At 39.5% G+C, this 19,079-nt stretch overlaps 1 protein-coding gene across 1 annotated transcript in view; it reads left to right on the forward strand.

Annotated features, from left to right (window-relative positions):
• Positions 1-19,079, forward strand: part of USH2A (usherin) — a 568,735-nt gene that overhangs the window by 469,632 nt on the left and 80,024 nt on the right. Inside the window, exons 58-59 of the mRNA XM_077811946.1 lie at positions 10,654-10,812; positions 12,042-12,204. Coding sequence (XP_077668072.1) covers positions 10,654-10,812; positions 12,042-12,204 — 322 coding nt within the window. The remainder of the gene's footprint in view (positions 1-10,653; positions 10,813-12,041; positions 12,205-19,079) is intronic.

Genomic DNA, 19,079 nt, shown 5'->3' on the forward strand with positions numbered 1-19,079 from the left:
CCTTTTCTGCAGAACTGCTGCCTAGCCATTCGGTTGCTGGTCTGTAGCAGTGCATGGGATTCTTCCGTCCTAAGTGCAGGACTCTGCACTTGTCTTTGTTGAACCTCATTAGATTTCTTTTGGCCCAATTCTCTAATTTGTCTAGGTCCCTCTGTATCCTACCCCTACCCTCCAGCATATTTACCACTCCTCCCAGTTTAATGTCATCTGCAAACTTGCTGAGGGTGCAGTCCATGCTATTCTCCAGATCATTAATGAAGATATTGAACAAAACCAGCCCCAGGACTGACCCTTGAGGCACTCTGCTTGATACCAGCTGCCCACTAGACATGGAGCCATAGAGCAGCTGTACTCAGTTGTTACCAGCCAAGGCAAATGGAGTAAGAGTGAGCCATGAACTAACTATGTTGTGGTATTCTGAGACTGCATTGCAATTTGAGATGACCCTGATTTGCAATATTGAAAACTATATTTCAAACACCTCATCGTCCAGGGGACTTCAGATTCAGTGTTGTGGTTCATGCCCATCTTTAGTTGCAATATTTGCATTTTAATGTTTCATCATCGGTAATTAACATCACCTCCTGCTTTACTCCCACTCTGTGTCATGGAGACAGGAGGACCACAATCCATGGAATGATACTGATTTATATGACGTCCTCACTCCAAGTGGCTCTGTCCACTATTTCTGGAGAGAAGGCATAAGGTTCCAGGCCTTATGGAGATGGCTGGGATCAGTGGAAGGATTTCTTGGCCTGGTGTGCGGATGTGTAAAGCAGGAGTTAGGTGTTAACAGCCCCCTTAATCTCACATAACCATGGGCCAGGTTTTGGTCCACTTATAGTTTAGCCTACTTATTAGATCAACAAAATCTGAACAAATCTGTTGCAGAGTGGGTGAGTAGCAGTTAGGATTTAGCTAAATGTTTGTCACCCCATCAAGAATAAGTGTTGTATTGAGTCAGTACAGATCATGGCTTCACTGGCATGCTACATTTCCCTGGCATGATAAAAATTAGATGATACAATTATTGTGGAATAAATGTTAACATCATGGATAGAAACAGAAATACAGAGAGAGAGATCCATATTTCCATCTAGTATAGTTAATCTCCAGCAGGAACTTCTACTTTTATTTGTATATATCCGTAGAAGTTATTGCTAGGCATATGTCCATCATATATTTAAATTTGTTAACAGCACAGTAGCTATAACTGAACTTGTAGTTTTTTGTCATTTTAGGTCGCAACCCCTACAGTGGACACCAGATCAGTGTTCGGGGTCATCAGTGTGTCAGCTTGTATGTCTATGATTTTTTTCAGTGTGCTGTCCAGCTCTGTGCAAATAGCTGGTTCAGCAGACCTTGATAGTACTACCCAGTATTGTTAAGTGTTGAAGGCTGGAATGTCCTTGTCTTGGTAATGCTGTTCAGGCTGCCCAGTGCTTCTGTTCTTGAAGCTTCAGTGTTATTACTGTTAACAGCATATAAGGCAGCCTGCTCATTCAGCAAACCCCAATGTTACTTATAAAAAAAGACCACAGACACAGCTTGGTAACAGAGGCACTTGCCCAGGTTTATTGCCCCCTAGGTCCCAGGATCAGTGCCCTGGTTCCGTGGTTACAGGTACACTGACACATGAGTGGCTAGGAGCAAGAAGAGGCTCAGTCAGCAGTGAAAATATCTGCTGTTCCCTGGGCCACACAAAAAATTACAGCAAAGAACCCCAACATTTATAGGCTAAAACTAACAATTAGATACACAACTTACACACAACCTTATGTATTTCATAACATTTGTTTGTTACCTTCCCTTGTTCCTAATATCTTAAACTAAATTGGAAAGTGTCTGTACTAGCTGAAATACATTTCCATAAATATCTGGTGCCTATTACTATAGCAACAACTTTGCCAATTTCATGTACTAAACAGTGAACTTGTAAGGATCTGTTTTAATACATGGCCTGACTTGGGTTCACAGTCTCTGGTTCAGGCCTTAAATCTTGCACCAGGACATCTCTCCCTACTATGCTTGCCTTTTTAATGAAGCACATTAATGTGTTTTCAAATGTCTAGGTAGTAGTTATTTTTCAGGTGACAGTTTTCTTTGATATCGGTCTTTTAAAAACTTGAAATGTTTGTTTACAGCAAGAAGAACAGTGTGAGGTTTTTCAGTGAACTCTTTTTTCGATGTCCCTTCTTCCTAATTATTTAAGACATTTTCACCTTGCAGACTAGCCACTGGCTACGAGAAAGTCAGAGGGCACTGACAGTAACCTCACCTACTGTCAGAAAAAACATTTTGCATTCAAGTATAGCTTAATAAGTATTGTGGTGATGCTTGATGCTAACTCTGCCCATTTAACCAGTCTACTAGGTCTATAATACCCTGAGCTGTCAATCTTTTAATTTGAAGAAGCACAAAATCCATTATAGAAATGCTAGAATATATGAAAAAGATTAAAATCTTAAATTAAACTTTTCCCCCGACTGCCAGGAAGGATTTAGAACCTAGCAAGAAAGGAGGTGAATTTGACTTGTGTATAATCTACAGCTGATTTTATTGAGAAGTGCCTCATACTCTGCTATAGTTTTGATAGTAGGTATCATTTAAGGTCCTGCATATTCAGTAACATTCAAAATAAGTTTTGAAACACAAGAAAATATTGAAATGGTGAACAAAGACTTGTGGGAGTGGGGTGTTTGTGAAAAAGTTTCTCAACATAGTCTGGATCTTTTCATTTGTCTATTTGAATTCATGTAATTGGCAGTAGGTTAAAAGTCTGAGAATAAGGCTCCAGTAAGTCAGAGGTCAACATAATACATGTCATTATCTTGAGATTAGGGCTTTGTAAAAGGGCAAATGGGTTCCTGAAACCATCCACATTGTAGGATTGGGTTTTCATGAATATTTGCTGGACCTGGGTTTAATCTATGCAGACAATTGTAGAGGTCCCCCTATAGGAGTCAGTGTTCTCTGTCAGTCCCACATACCCCTCTTCTTCAGGTCCTGGGGTGCGCTCCAGACATATAATTTACTTATGTTGTCTTGATAGGGGCTGAGCGACTGGATCCCTCTCACTTCCCTGCTGAGTCCCAGTCTTCAGGCCTTTAGAGGGAATCTGAGTGGCTTCTCCCACAACATGGTCTTTGGGGTGGGCCATGAGGTAGGGGCCACCGTTTCTTCAGTGAAGGGGTCTTCAGGGGCATAGGATGCACCTGTTCTTCCCACCCCAGCAGGGCAATAGCAGGGAAATGCTCCTGCTGCCAAAACACACACTGCGCACAGAGGCATAGATTCATATAGTAACCCTAAGAGATTAATGGATGTTCCTTCATAATCATGAATTTGGGATTATGGGTCACTATAGGTTGTCCATGTTACAAATGTTTTCTTGAGGGAGAAGGGGAGATCCAGGGTTAAAAATGAGAGGAGGTAGGAGTTCCCCTTAGAGGCACTGATCTTTTGAGATGGCATGATGCTCTGTGAGTAAACCTTACAGGTCCAGATCATGTAGCCCAGGGAAGCTGAGACCTGCAAGCTTAGTCTAACACTACTTGTGACCCTTATTCACTTATTGTGAGGGATAGTCTTTTTCTGTTAGATTTACTTTTTCCATGTATGAATCCTAGGTTTTGCAACATACCCTATCAAAATACTGTTGATTTCCCCTTTTACATCCAGAATTGAACCTTTATAATAAGGGTTGGCAGTGACTCTCCCGCTGAAACAGTCATTTTAATTGACATTGTTTCCAGGAATAAAATGGCTTTTTATTAATCAAGTTTTGATGGAAAGGTAGTTGGCCTTGGTATCTTCCTGTCTCTGGATAGCGGAACACTTTGGTATTGGATCCGCTTACCTGCTGTAATAAATTTGGATCAAATATTCGCCCTTGGGATTCATTATGGACATCCTATCAGACAAATTCTCCTTTTTGGGGTTTTAATTGTGATGTTTCAACATCAGTGATGTATCCAAATTCTGTAACTTTAGAGAAATATAACATTTTAAAACTCCTGACCTAGCTAAACGGCAAGGTGGCTGAGCAGTGGTTAAAATGATGGATTCAGAAAAAATGTTTGACATACCTCACTCGCTAAGGAAAATAGGGCTTTATTTTCTGAAATAGGTATCCCATGATTTTTGTGTTACATTGCATTAGTGCACAAACCTCAAAGGTACAGTACATTTCACTGATATCCCACAGAAGGATATGTTACAATTTTTATGGAACAACAGTCAATATCATAGATAGAAACAAAAAGCCTGAATGGGGAAAAAACATAATTTTCCCCAGGCATATCCATAAATGTTATTAATAGGTATGCAAGTATCCATCCTACATTTAAACTCCTTAACACTACCGATAGCTCTCACTGTGGCCTAACCCTGCCAAGTGTCTTCAATTGCTATGAACTTCAGCGAAAGCTGACATCCACCAAAACCCACAGGATCATGTCCTCTGTTGCCAGATTGCCCATTTCATATGTTAATGATCTTCCCCTTTTCTCATATCATAGAACTCTATTTCACTCCATCAGTCTGTGCTTCCAGGTTTTGCATAGCATGTACAGATTGCATGTTGTGTAGAGTGTTCGGATTTCTACCTACATTCTTCCTGGGGCCCCACATGGTATTTGTGTACCAGACTTAGGTGTTCTGGTAGCCTAGTTTCTTTTTGCCCTCCTAAGCCTGATATTGTCTTAGTTCTTGGGAGTATGATCCTATAGATAGCTCTGGAGATTGTAATTCAAAGGAATTAATTCTCCAGATCAGGTTGTTTTCTAGGATATGCGATATGCACAAAGCTTGTGTGTTACTGTGGTGGTATAGGCCAAAATGTTCAAACCTGGGCACTTAAAGTTAGATGCATTAATCCATATTTAGGCTCCTAAATAAGTGGATTGATGTTCAAATGTGCTGAGCACTCAGAGTTGTCATTGCCTTCAGTAGGAGCAGTGATTACAGAGCATCTTTCTCAGGGCGCTTAATGTAGGTGCTTACGTATGGATTTAAAATACTTAATGTTAGTTATCCAAGTATACTAGTTCTGGCTGTAATGTGTGGTACCAGTTTGTTGTTCATCATAACAATTATTTGGCACATTAACCTCTTACTTAGATTTTAATGAAAGACATGACGCTTATTTTTGGAGACTTGTTGGAATACAACTAGAAAACTTCAGTTATTTGGCTTAATGGTGGTTGTATTTCACATTACATTAAGTAGTTTTCAGCAATTGACTTCAAATGGACCTTTGATCACCAGTCTTTAAAACAATATTGTGATTTTCTTTTTCTCTTTTAAACATATTTTGCTGCAAATTCTACCTTATGAGTTACCCTAGTTTTGAATTAAACAGGGCTGTCAAACCTAATTTGCTGCTTTTTTCACAGAATTGTCCATTATACATTATCCAAATACAACAGAAAAAAACAAGATTTAGTTTGATTGACTTGTCCCATTGCAAAGTGTGCACCTGCTGTGAAATGAAGTTGCAGAGGAAAAAAGTGGAATAATTTAACTTTTTTATTTGTAAAGATAATCAGGGTTTTTCTGATTACATCTTAACTTCATAAATGTTAAATAACCTATCAGCATCTAGTTGTTGTAAATTATGAAAAGGAGCATTGCTGAGAATATTAACCAACTAAATCTTTATTCTTTAGTGAACATGAAAATATGTTGTGGCAGGTTGTCATAGTGCTCATGGTAACTTTGGCATCAAATAACAAAACTGCCATTTGCACTTAGGGTAAATTGGTTCACTTATGCTTTTATTGTTCCTTTTATTCTGACATAAATTTATGAACTCTGGAACTAACCAAGTCATGTGGTTTCCCAGCTGATTATAACAAATATGCCCATTTCGTTCAGTCACCAGAGCACCTGGGGTAGACAGTTTCGAACTTGCTGCAGATCTTGTAGGGTATGTCTGAACACACAAAGTTTTTCATTTCACATTTCCATGCATTCTAACTATTCATTTTTTCTCTTTTTCAAAGGGTAAAATGATCTCTTGGTGTTAGCACTCGGTGAATACTGGGAAGACTTTCCTTTTAACATTCCTTTGCATTTTTCAGTGCATCTGTTTTGACATATTTGCACTTTTGTGTTCACTTTCTAAGATAATCTTCAGAATGAGTTTACTGGCATGACCATTCACCAACAAAGTAAACTTTAAGAGCATATTGTAGACTATTCATGTAAAGTGAATTTTGAATTTATGATCATGAGCAAATGTACTGTATCTTAAGAGGTTATACTCAGTCAGAGAGCATAAACTTATCATCTGGCTTGTACGTTTCCCAATATGAGATGTATATGTAAATATAATTTATACAGTGATACTGACGTACATGATGCTTTGTGAATATAGAATGGAATAGCTAGTGAAAAAGGACTTATTTCTTATAACTCTAAAAATAATTCACATCTATCATAGCTATATCCTATAGTATAATGCTGCTTAAAAATCTTGTAATAATGCAAGTCTAACTATACACATAAAGAGTCAGAATTTTAGACACTAGCCTTCATTTTTTCCAGGCCCAAATAATTGTGAGCACAGTCCTGATCCTGCAGTCTATGTCACTGAGCTGTATAAGGCCTTGATTTTTTGTGGGTGCAGTCAGAAAGGTAGAGGCTAATTCTTCCCACTGCCAGTGTGGAGTTGACACGGACCAAGAGGGGAGACTTTATGTCTCTCTTATACTAGGGCTCATGTGTAGCAAATCAGCTGTAGAGCAGGTAGAGCAACCTGAGACTGCCCTAGCTTGTGGGAATTGCCAGGATTCAGGACTGCCACAGCAGTGCTTCTTGCCATCACTGATGTCCCCTTCCTGCCATCAGGGGTTTCAGCAGAAGCAGTGCAGAACTAGTGAGGTGGGCTCTACGACTGCCAGAGAAGCCTTCCGTGTTGGAGAAACACATTGGAGAAGCTACTTTCCACCAACTTAGAGTCCACAGTGCAGGGGTGAACCCCCCCACCTCACCCCCACCCGAGATGGTACATTCACACAGCAAAAGGCTGTGTGCAAGGGCTAGCCTACCCAACCTAGCGTGCATCTAGACAGGGTAGGTAACAATAACCATGAAGACAGCACAGTGCAGGCTTCAGAGCAGGCTCATGAGCCAAGTATGTAGCCAGGGTCTATACCAGGCTTATTCTACCTGCTCTGAAGTCCACACTGCTCTGTCTTCTCTGCTACGTTACCCATGCTAACAGCATTCAAGCTAGCTCAGGTAGGCTAGCACAGCCTTTGCTCTTTAGACATATCCTTATATATGTAAGGGCCAATATTTCAACCCAGCTTTAATTGGGCCTTTATTTTTGTAAGTGCAAAATAGTAGACACAAATAATGACAGATGCAGCCTTGCATCTGCTGCTGTTTGCACTCACAACTTAGGTCACATGCATATATAGGTCCTTCATTTGTGGGCACAATAAGGAACTTAAATGCTTAAGTGGCCTAAGTTGGAAGTTCCAGTGCCCCAAAGACCTGGTACATTTTGTCAGTTTCTGTGCTGTTTTTTTGTGAAAGTATAAAGTAGTTTCTATGGATTTCTTTCACAAACAAACCTAGGATACTTTATAGGCACAGATAACTGGAGATTTGGGGGAACTTTAGTGCCCCTAAAAATGTTAGGAATTGCCTTAATAAATAAATAAATGCTAAGTTTGGAAAAGAGTGGACTAATTTAGTCATGGTACAAAACTATTCACTAAAGCATTAAACATGGGCATAATGAACAACCTACAAATCTGAAAACAATTCCAAACAATGATCTTTACCCATGGTTTCTTGAAATGAATCATCTATAAGCTATAAATCATACGTTTTGCCCTTTTATGCTTGTAAAGTCATACACTAGTTGAGCCTTGACTTTGATCCAAAACGTTAAAATTATGTTTTAATAGGACACTAGAGTACTGACTACACTCACTCACAGCACTGATTGCCGGTAGCATCAAAATCATTTTTATCAACTTTACACTTTGGAAAACAGCTGTTGTTCAGTTTGGCTGAGCAAACTGGGATATTTCTGAACTGACTTCAGTGACCATTTTGTACATTGAATACTGGATACTATAAAATCAACTATTTTGAAGAAGGTGTACTTATGAAATTCCTTTGCTGTATTTGGATAGCTGGATTGAACTCACCTATTTGCATTTTCTTGGGAACTTTTATCTTCCTTGGAAGCTCAGACATTTTGATTGTCTGCAACTTTAAATTTATTCTGGTGGATTTGCACCCAGAACAAATTACAGCTCTCATCTGATTGGATGGACGGAAGTGAATAAAGTGTCATTTTCATAAGAGATTAGCCTTCTGTTGCTGAAACATCCAACCCATATTTAGGCCTTTTCAACCTAGTTCAATACCAAAGACAAAGTTAAACTTTTCCATTTGAGCTGCTAGGCCACTAAATTCAAGTTCTCATTTCAGGATCTCTCATTGCATCCTCCACAATCTCCCACATTCCACACAGTGCAGGATTGTTCTCAAATACTGAAGCCAGTGCTTCTGCCTGGAGAGTCTACCTGGTAGGACAGAGAACCCAGATACCTGGTGATATACTTAACACTTCAAATATGATGTCCTGAAATATAGCCCCTCATTTGTGTAATATTTGGAAATTAACTTTGCAATTTTTAAACAACTTCCAGAGTATCTCTTAGGGGATTGTATTATTTTTAATAGCGTCTTGGCATGCCAAATTCCAAGCAAGCACATAATGATGAGTATATGTAGCTTGTGGTTCTTCCTGTTAAAATTGGATTGCTGTCCCTGATACTAGGGACTTGTCTACATGAACACTTAGTTCACAGCATGCTGGGGTGTAAATCTACCCTGCAGCATACTTAGTGTCCATGTGGACCCTGCAGCTGTATCCTAAAAGTTCCCTAGTATGTTTTGATCTACTCCATTTCAAAGTGGGCTAGATACTTAGTGCATGACACACTAGTGAGGAGTGGCTTTATACCCAGCTTGCCATGACCTAAGTGTTCATATAGACAGGCCCCAAGCCTACCGTATTAATGGCACCATCATAACATTGTCTGCGATAGGTATTGATCCCCACTCAGATTAGGTGCAATAATATATTTCTAATTAGATCCCACAGTGTACAGGCAGTTTTATACAATCCAATGAACTCTTCGTGAACATTCATACAATCATCCACGCATTGCTGCATAAAAGCACTTGCTCTTTCTCAGAAAAGTCTGTTGTTGCAGCTACCCTGATTGCATACTGCGTTCCACAAATTTCCCCTCATGATTTTAAGAGTCATGATTTCCATTATTTCACTTTGACTATCTGGATTGTGAATTTGTGTAGCCTCTTTCTCAGCCACTTTGAAATATTAGGATCTCATTTTGCCTGCAAACAAAGCAGACTATTGGAAACAAAGTCCATTTTGCCTGCGAACAAAGTCAGTCTCTCCACTTAATGGCTTATTTTCAGCTAGATCAATCTAATGGCCTTGCAGTGCAAGTCCTTGTGTAGCAAGATAATGTATACTACTTAGTATTCTATTAGGATCTTCCTGTTTTCTTCTTTCTTCTAAGAGTACTGATAACTTAGCATGTCAACGTAATTCTTTGTGGTCTTTTGAAGAATATCAACTGCTTTGTGGTGATATGAAGAAGTTTGCTGCCTCTCAAATTTGTCATCAGCCTTTTTCCAATTAGTGAATCCAGTGTGTGTGAAAGCTTCATCTTTTGTACTGTGCCTAAAAGTTGTTCAACAGTAGAGACAAAGTACATTCTTACCAGCTTCAGAATAATGGAGCCACTGAAGATCATCCAATCAGGATAAGCAGAAGGAATGGTCTCATTTTCCAAAGTTTTACACAGAGAAAGACTTAAGTCATGGTTGATGAGGTGTCTCAGAAACGCTAACAGTCTCAGGCCACTGCCATTTTACTTCCTGTTACAAGTAACGGTGGAGACAGCCCAGTACTGCAACCTGCAGAAGTTGATTTGCTTTTTATTGAAAGTGTAGTTTCCTTCTTTTTAATCAGCCATGTTTTTTAAATTATTTCATTTTAGCACCTTGAACATAGACACTTTGTTTTTGTACTTCACTCAGTCAGTAATCACTTGGTAAGAATGGCATAGGACTGCAAAATTTAAAAACACACACAATACTCTCTGGCAAACTAAAACATTTAGATGGCCTCTTGATTTTATATAGTCACTGTGTTTTAACAGTGATACTCAGACTTCAGGGTTCAGCAGCCAAATTAAAAAGCAACAGTACACAAAAGAGCCACAGTGGTATGAATTCATTGTTTCATTTACTATATTCTCATTTAAACACTATGAGGGAAAATATGTAGTGTTTTGATTTATGTATATACACCAATCAGAAGGCTTTTACTATGTTATTAACCAATTGTAGTTGATAAAATACTAATACTTGATCAGTCATTTTTGCTGTGAGAATAATAATATATCATTCATATAATAATTCTCGCATCAGATTTTATTTTTGTTTATATTTAAATAACTTTGGTTTCTAAAGTGAAGTCCCAACAGGGGCTTTTACACGAAGTTGCAGATAATCAATGCATCTTAGGATTTGACCCACGCTGTTATTAAACAACAATTATCCTGTGTACTATTCTCCATCCTGTAACAGAGATATTCAACACCAATATGCCTTGGGAATATAATGTCTTACTAAATGCCGGCAGTACCTCACCACTGATAAGACCGGTAGGTCGGCCTCATTTTGTCCTTGTGGATGGCCTGGATCCATACACACAGTATGAGATAAGGATACAAGCTTGCCAGAATGGTAAGATGGCTTCGGATGTTTCACTTGCATGATCGACAGAGAGAGCAGATTTGCAAAATAGATCCAGTTCAACAAAATAGATATCTTATTTCTAAATTGAAGTGAAATGTTTACCCAGTAAAAATAAAGCCTAGCGCTGTGGAGCATTATACCTTTCCCTATATTATATCATGAATATTTTAAGTGGAGATTAAGATGTCTGTATTTCTGGGAATATATCCTGTTTTATCAAATGCTTTATGAGAATAGCTTAAGTGTTTTTGAAATATCTTGCTCCCCATAGGAGAAAATCCTTGCTCAAGTGGTGTCAGTTGCACCAGTATTTGGCTTATAAGGAGTAATAAACAACAACAACAACAACAACAAAAAGATAGCTGGAAAGCCCAGATATTATATAGAAAACATTAACTTTCTACTTCCTTATTTAAAGTTATTGGGAATGTTCACAATCTGATCTGAGAAAGAAAATCTTGTCATGTGACCGACAGGGCATGGTTCTCTTCTCCCTTATAGTGGTGTAAACCAGAAGTAACTCTGTTGAACTCAATGGAGTTACACTGGTTTAAATTAGTACTTAATTATGAGGGTAAGCACTCATTGGAGGCACCAGTTTGTTTCCTACACACAAACTTGCTCTTACTTCATTGTTACTTTAAGTAACTGACGTCAGGCATGCTAGATCCTGAAACTCAGCCTTAAAGAAAACCGTGAAAGAAATATGGAAGATTTGGTATTGCCTTCAGTGGAAGCAGAGTCAGGCCAACACTAAACACTTTTAAAATTGCAATCCAAAGTCTTCAAGCTTCTTCCATTGCTATTTTTGTTATTGTGTCCATTATCATGGGACTTTGTTACACATTCTAAAGGCAATCTCAGATAACTGGATCTGGGCAGCTTGGCAGCTATGATGTGACAAAGACAGTGTTTAAAAATACATATTAAACACTTTAAAATGGAAAATGAATAATTAATTGGTTCACTTTTCACACATTGAATGCTCGTATTACTACTATCTTTATTTCACATCATGACACAGGCCTATTCTTTATGGCTAAAATATCTAAATTAGAAACCTCTGCTTTTATCCGCAGAAAACAGCAACTATATATTCAGATTAATGAACAACTTTTGTTCCTTACATTTCCATGCGTTAGACCATTAAAAGAGCCCTTTTTTTGTTGCTGTGGAAAACTTTGACCTTTTAAGTTAATTTCTGATTTTCTTCCCAGGTGGCTGTGGAGTAGGCAGTCGGACATACGCAAGGACTTCTGAAGCACCCCCTAAGGAACTGAATCAACCTATAGTTAGGGCAACTGGATCTGGAGTAATAGAAGTAAAATGGTTACCACCTAGGAAACCAAATGGAATCATAATTAACTACTTTATTCACAGGTAGACATTTTTATACCTCTATATCATCCCCTTGCATTTAGTCTTAATAAAGTATTTACTTAAATAGTCCAAGTAATACTGGTGCGTGAACATAGCGTTTAAAAACGTACAGCATGCTGTTTGAGCCATGAAGCGAAGTGTCGCCTTGTTTCTGGCTTTTTGAGTATTAAGTTAGGAGGACATTTGTCAATGGATTGACAAGTTGCTGACAGTATCTTCAACACAGTTTGTAATCTTGCTCCATGTTGGAGCTACCATAAATGACATGCAGTAGGTAGACCCACATTTTATAAAAATAGACAGAGGCAAAATTTGAATAAACTGATGAAAGGAATGAATGGAGCCATATGCTTGTAAACTTGGTGCAAAATGCCTTCTAACCACAATTAGGTAGAAGATGGCAGTTGGAAAAGAGCCAGTTTTGACTTGTGTAGGAGGTAGAGTGCATCTGAACCAAACTAATGATGATGTAGTTGAGTTACTAAGTCAAAACTGAAGCCAGAAATTGGAGACAGGTAGTCGAGGACACGGAAAGTACTCAAACATACATTAATGTATACTGTATGGCTGCTTAAATGCTGACCTCGGAATCGGTGCGATGTTCGTTATACTGTTAGGCATAGGGTCATACTGGGCAGGACTGGTGGTGGGTGGGCCCTCTGTTTAAGCATTTAAACTGAATCAGGGTGTTTTGGAAATCACATCTATTATTTGCCAGAAATAATTACATTGGGGTAGTATTACAGTGCTCTTCTAGTTAAGTTACACTGATGTATGTCTCCTAGTGTTAACCTACGCCTCCCTGTCAAACCGCTGCTCCACAGTCCACTGGCTCCCATAAGACTGACTGGCATGTCCTCGTTGTGCTCTGGATCTCTTGAACCCAGCGTACAGCCTTTTCTACCTAGTTAGCTGTCTCTTGGAAATTTGGCTCTGCAGGAGTCTGTCCTCACAGCTTTGTGGAAGCCAACTGGTGAGATCCTTATTAATGTAATGTGGGGTTTTGGGGACTCAGAGCACAACCTCTGCACTAGAGCCTGCCAGCTCTGAGTAAACCAGCTGGCATGCTTATGCATCAGGGAAGCTTGCACAGGAGGCTTTGAAGTCTGAGCTCCAGATTCTCTCATCTCAGAACTTCCTGTCTCAAAGCCTGCGGAGCTGGCTCCCCAAGTTTTCTGAAGCCAGGATTTTTCAAAAGCTTCAGGTGTCCCCCAGGTCCTTTGGATATTGGGAGGTTGCATTGTAATGCAGTTGTATGCATGGCGACGGCATTTCCAAAAGCGAGCAAGCCAAATTCCTCTTAGCAGATGTTTGAATGTGTAAGAATAATTAATGTAAATTCACATTTGCCTTAAATATATTAGCACTGAGTCTCTAAAAATGCCTGATCTCTTTAAATACCTTTTTCATCTGCTCACTGTTAATTGTATGAGAAAAATACATCAAGTCTCTACTCCTTATCAAAGGAAACAAAGTATCTGTTTTAGCCCAAGACATGGCTTCACTCTCTTGGTTTTGTAAATAAAGCTGATGATTACGGTTTCTATTCCATGGCAGCCATAGAAAGGGAAAACAGGAAATATAATGCAGAAAGCCCTGCTTCAATGAAAAATACTGTAAATTGAATTTGACAGCATTTGATGGCATTTGATTATTCTAGTCACAGCCAAACAATGATATAAAGAGTAATATGAAACAGAATGTGTTACTGCCTAGCAGACTCAAAAGCAATAAACCTTCCTCCAATGTGACACAATCACTTCACAATCATAATTGTAGCCTGTTTGATACCTCTGAGTACAGCAGAAGGGCACTGACTGACATAGATACATTTTGTTTTTTATTTAAAGTGAAATGAAAATGGCGCACTGGGGCTCCAGATACAATCGTTATATTCACCTACATAGGCATGAATCACTTGGCAGTTATTTCAGCTGAAGTTTAAATGTGCTTAGACAACAACAATATCAAATCTTTCTCAGATAGCTGCAAAAAAAAATTAGAAATTTGTAAGGACAGAAATGGGATGTAAGCATATAGTTCTTTGTCATTCTATAGCCACACGTAGGCTTATATTGTTATAGCAACAAGACTGCAGTATTTCTGGGGGACATTATGGCATGTATTTTCTTCTTCATCATTTGCCTCTTCCTTGCTGTATCTCCACCAAAACAAATTCATTTAACTCAAAACATTGAATGTTTGGGAAACCATCATGTGGAGATGTTTCCATTAAAATTGCAGGAGTTTTACTTGCCTGTAGAATTATAAAAGTGCTTACAAAATAATTGTAATTCTGCCAAAAACATTTGGGGTGGGAGAGTGTAATTGGTTGTATTTTACCTCTGACTGGTGGGACAGCTGTAAACATCTTATAGAATAGAGGCAGTCACATTTTTTTCAACAAGGACCACAACTTAACAGAGATTGTCTCGTGAACCATGTCCCCTTTCATTCACAATCCTGCAATCCACCACCCCTTGCATTCACCATTATATAACATCTCTGTGACAACCACAGCAGTTGCTAGCCTGGAAAGGGAATATTAGGGAAGTAGTTTAATGTATTTCTAGGTGTCTTTTAATGAGATGTAGTAACTGGAAACAAGGCGAGCCGGCATCATATGACCACCAGTCACCAAGTGCTCTCTGGTCCTCAGTTTGAGAACTGATCATATAGAAAAAAATTACCTGTAAAATTAGAAATATGTGGGGTCCAATTCAGATCTGGATTAAGCTGGTGCAACTTCAGTGGAAGTATCTCAGCTAAATTCAGCAGGGGGTATTGTTTAGAAAATAAATATAAGTGGGATAATAGTGTAACTTACACAGGCCTGATATTCAGTGGGTGTGCAAAATGAGGCTGGGGGAGAGGGAAAGGGGTTTAACAAAAAATTAACAGGATTAATTAAGATTCACCCAATGTTATGGGCTGTTGATCCTTATTCTTCCCTTTGGAATGTCAGTTATGCTTATTTTTCACACTCACTGAGTGCCCATGTAGTGTTAGTTACACCACTTTACTACTCTCCTGTTTTGTTTACACTTGATGTGCAGCTTACCAGACACTTAGATGTTACTGTGATATAAAGACCTATATCAATGGCTATATTGACCTATGTGAGTGCTGCATTTGGCTCATGATGATTATCATTTTTATCTGTAATTAATATAAACCATGGTCTAAGTTACCATTTTAATGTGTGCCCAACTCATATTCTTTTTTGGGTGTATTTTTCCTATGTCAAAGTCCATATTTTTTTAAAAAAGAGCCACAATATAAATTTCTGGAGGTGTGTCATGATACCTTTTTATATATATATTATATATATATATCAATCATATATTTATAATATGTATGTATTATAACTAGGGCTACTCTGTTGCTCTGCATGGAAGATGGTATTAGGGTGCATTGTGAAGCACATCGTCCCTGCAAAAACTTATGGGGGCATTTTGCCTCAGGCTCGTACAATGCTTCCAGAAGTAGCTGCTCACCACCTGGGCCTAGCGACAACATGCAGCACTAGTCCATGTTCTTTTTTGACTTTTTGAGGACTGGGGTCAGGATGAGACATGGCTCTGAAGGCGTATTCTGAGCATGGCCCCAGAGGCAGAGCTGGTGCATCCAAAAGCACAAGGGTTCACGATCTCTCTCTCTCCCTCCCCTGCCCCGTAAGGGAGGGGAAGAGCCGGTGCTGTAGTCACTCACCGTTGCAGCCTTGTGGTTGTAGTAATAGCTGTTTAGTCATCTGGCATGGAGGATGATGTCCTCTCCTCCCGACCCCTGCTAGAGCTTGGTGTGGGGCCAGGGAGGATTTGCCCCATGCTTAATTTGTAATAAAAGAGGTGCTGAGGGTCAAGCAAAGAGATCCCGGGGCTCAAGCAATGATTTACTTTCATAACTGATGCAGCAAGCTCAGAGGTGCCGGGGCTATGATCTGCCAAGCCTATAGGTGCCAGAGCTCAGGCCTGGCAAGCCCTGGAACAAATTAAGCACTGGACTTGCCTTTTATAAAATAACTCTATCTGAACATCTTTAAATTGAGTATAGGCAGCAAATCAGAGTGTGCAGATTGAGACAGCTTCCAGCTCCTGGAAATGTTATTCTCCTATGCAGCTCACTGTACAGAAGAAACACTTCCAGTTAAATGAGCAGTTGAATCTTAAATCTTAAGTCGATTGAAATGATTACAAACTGTTCAACCACTTCTGTTCAAAGTTTATTCATACATGAAGATATTCTGGGTTTTAGCACCACAGATGGAACCATTTACCTAACCATAAGTTTCATTCATTAAATATTCAGTAGTAATAAGATCTAAATACTTAACCAGACTACAATGTTCAGCTTTGCTTGCGGCTGAGCTTACGGTTGGTGGCATATTTGATCTTTCACTGTGGAGTAGCTGTTTCTCACAAAATTTCTAAAATGGTACTAAACATAAATTTGTGAATTCTAGCAAGTGCTTTAACGGTTAATTAAACTGTTGTGCTAAGCAAGCCCAGATACCAGGTATTAAAGATAACTTTATTACACTTAAAATGACACCACTTTTTTATTTCTCTTTAGGAATATTTTAAGTACATTGGGAGGAGAGCACAGTTACAATTATAAATAACAATATATTATTTGTGATGGTATAGGTGTGCATGACACTGTGCAGATAGAGTTGTTGCAGTCATGTTGGTCCGAGGATATTAGAGAGATAAGGTGGGTGAGGTAATATCTTTTATTGGACCAACTTCTGATGGTGAGAGAGACAAGCTTTTGAGCTTACTCAGAGCTCGTCTGCAGAGAAACTAACTCAGAGTGTCACAGCTAAATATAAGGTGGAGCAGCTTGTTTAGCATAAGTAGCAAACGCATGTTTCAAGGGACTCAAGGTGAAGTGGCCCGTTAACACCCCTCCAGTCATAAGGAGGAAAGAGAGGGGGAAGCAGCTGGAGTGGGGGTTGTTAGTGGGTTACGGATGTTGTAATAAGCCATAAATCCAGTGTTTCTATTCAGTCCATGATTATCAGTGTCTAGCAGAGTTATGAATTTAAGCTCCCAGGCTCAACTTTTGCAAGTGTTGCACAGGTTTCCTTTAAGGATGGGCACAGACATGGAGTGATCGCTTTGTGAAAAGTGCTCACCCATAGGTGATACGGTGTTTTTGTCTTTTATCATTTTCCTGTGTGAGTTCATTCAACAGCGTAGTGATTGTCTGGTTTCACCCACATAGTTGTTCACCCACATAAATGGGGCATTTTATGCACTGGATGAGATTGTGATAGGCCTGTGTAGAACCCGTGGATCTTCAGAGTTGTATTGTGCAGGGCGTTTGATCATTGTAGCAATGGAGATAAGTCTGCAGGTTTTACATCTGTTGGTTTGGAAGGGTCTGGTGCCGCTTTGCGTTGTTGTGTCCTGGTCTGTGGGAACATGCCACTGATGATGAGCTTGAAGAGGTTGGAGGGTTGTTTGAAGGCCAGAAGGGAAAGTTCAGAAAAGATGGGGATTTATTTCAGGATGGGGTTCCCATCAAGTATGGATTGAAGTTGTTTGATGATATACTTTATGGATCCCAGTGTGGAGTGGTAGGAAACAACTAGGTGTGTGCGTTCAGAGGGGGGTTTATTTCTGTACTGAAGCAAGTTCTCTAGGGGTATTTGAATGGCCTCTTTCATGATGTAATCTACTTCTCTGGTGGAGTGTTCTTGTTTGGTGAAGGTGGTTTTGAGTGTGTTAAAGTATATATCCTGGACTTTTTCCTCAGAGCATATTCTGTGGTAGCTGAGTGCCTGGCTGTAGATAACAGATTTCTTGGTGTGTTTGGGGTGGTCACTATATCTGTGAAGTGAGATGTGGTGATCCAGAGGTTTTGGATATAGGTGTCTGTTGGGTTCCATTACTGAAGCTGATTGTGTTATCCAGAAAGATGATGCTCATGTGGGAGAGTTCTAGAGAGAGAGTTTAATGGACACATGGTCTTTGTTGAAGTCAAGATGGAAATCTATGAATCTGTGAGGGAGTTTAGGTCATCTGTCCAGAGGATGAAAATATCATTGATGTATCTCAAGTATATCATTGGTTTTGTGGGGTGGGTTTGCAAATATACATCCACCTTGTCTTGATACAATTATCTGCTACACTTGATTTTTAAAACCTATGGACAAGTTCTTTGTCTTCTGACCTATCTGAGGAATTTCTAAGATACCTATCATGTAGGTACCTAAGCACTGCAAGAAGGAAATACATCTTACCATGTGGAGCAGTGTGAGTAAACAACAGGAGAGAGGAGAAAGGTAAAGTATGCATCCATCTTTTGTAAGGGTGCGCTTCACATTGATGAGCACAATAAATGACATCTGAATGATAATTCTGCATGTGTTTTTAATTTGATATGGAGGAAAGTATGAAAAATCAAACTCATGGTGCTATGCTGGAGGACACTTGATGATGTATGGTTTAGGGGTCAATGTGTAGGTCCACTGATCCACTCTCCTCCACCACATCAAAGGCTCACACTTCTTATTTTAGGGGCAGGAAGAGAGCCTGTCCTTCCTCCCCTTCACCCAATGCCATCACCAAATCTTCAGTATCAACATGTTTTGTGGTTTGCTCACTCCCCCAATCTGGAGGCGTGAGACCCAGAAAATCTCTTTGCTTTTCTCTTGCTCCCACCCTTTAAACTTTACAATATCCTGGGGTCACAACACCCCAGAGTTTGCTGGAAATTCTGCAATTTCTTGCAACTGGGAGAAATGGCAAGGGGGAGGGGGGCAGGTGGTTATGTACCTGTCTAATGGCAGACACATCTATGTGTGTACTTATGAATATATGCAGAGGTGAAAGTAAGCCGGTCTGGTCTGGTCTGGCGTACCAGCAAGA

The sequence above is a fragment of the Eretmochelys imbricata genome, chromosome 3, assembly GCF_965152235.1.
Source record: "Eretmochelys imbricata isolate rEreImb1 chromosome 3, rEreImb1.hap1, whole genome shotgun sequence".
Classification (NCBI taxonomy): Eukaryota; Metazoa; Chordata; order Testudines; family Cheloniidae; genus Eretmochelys; species Eretmochelys imbricata.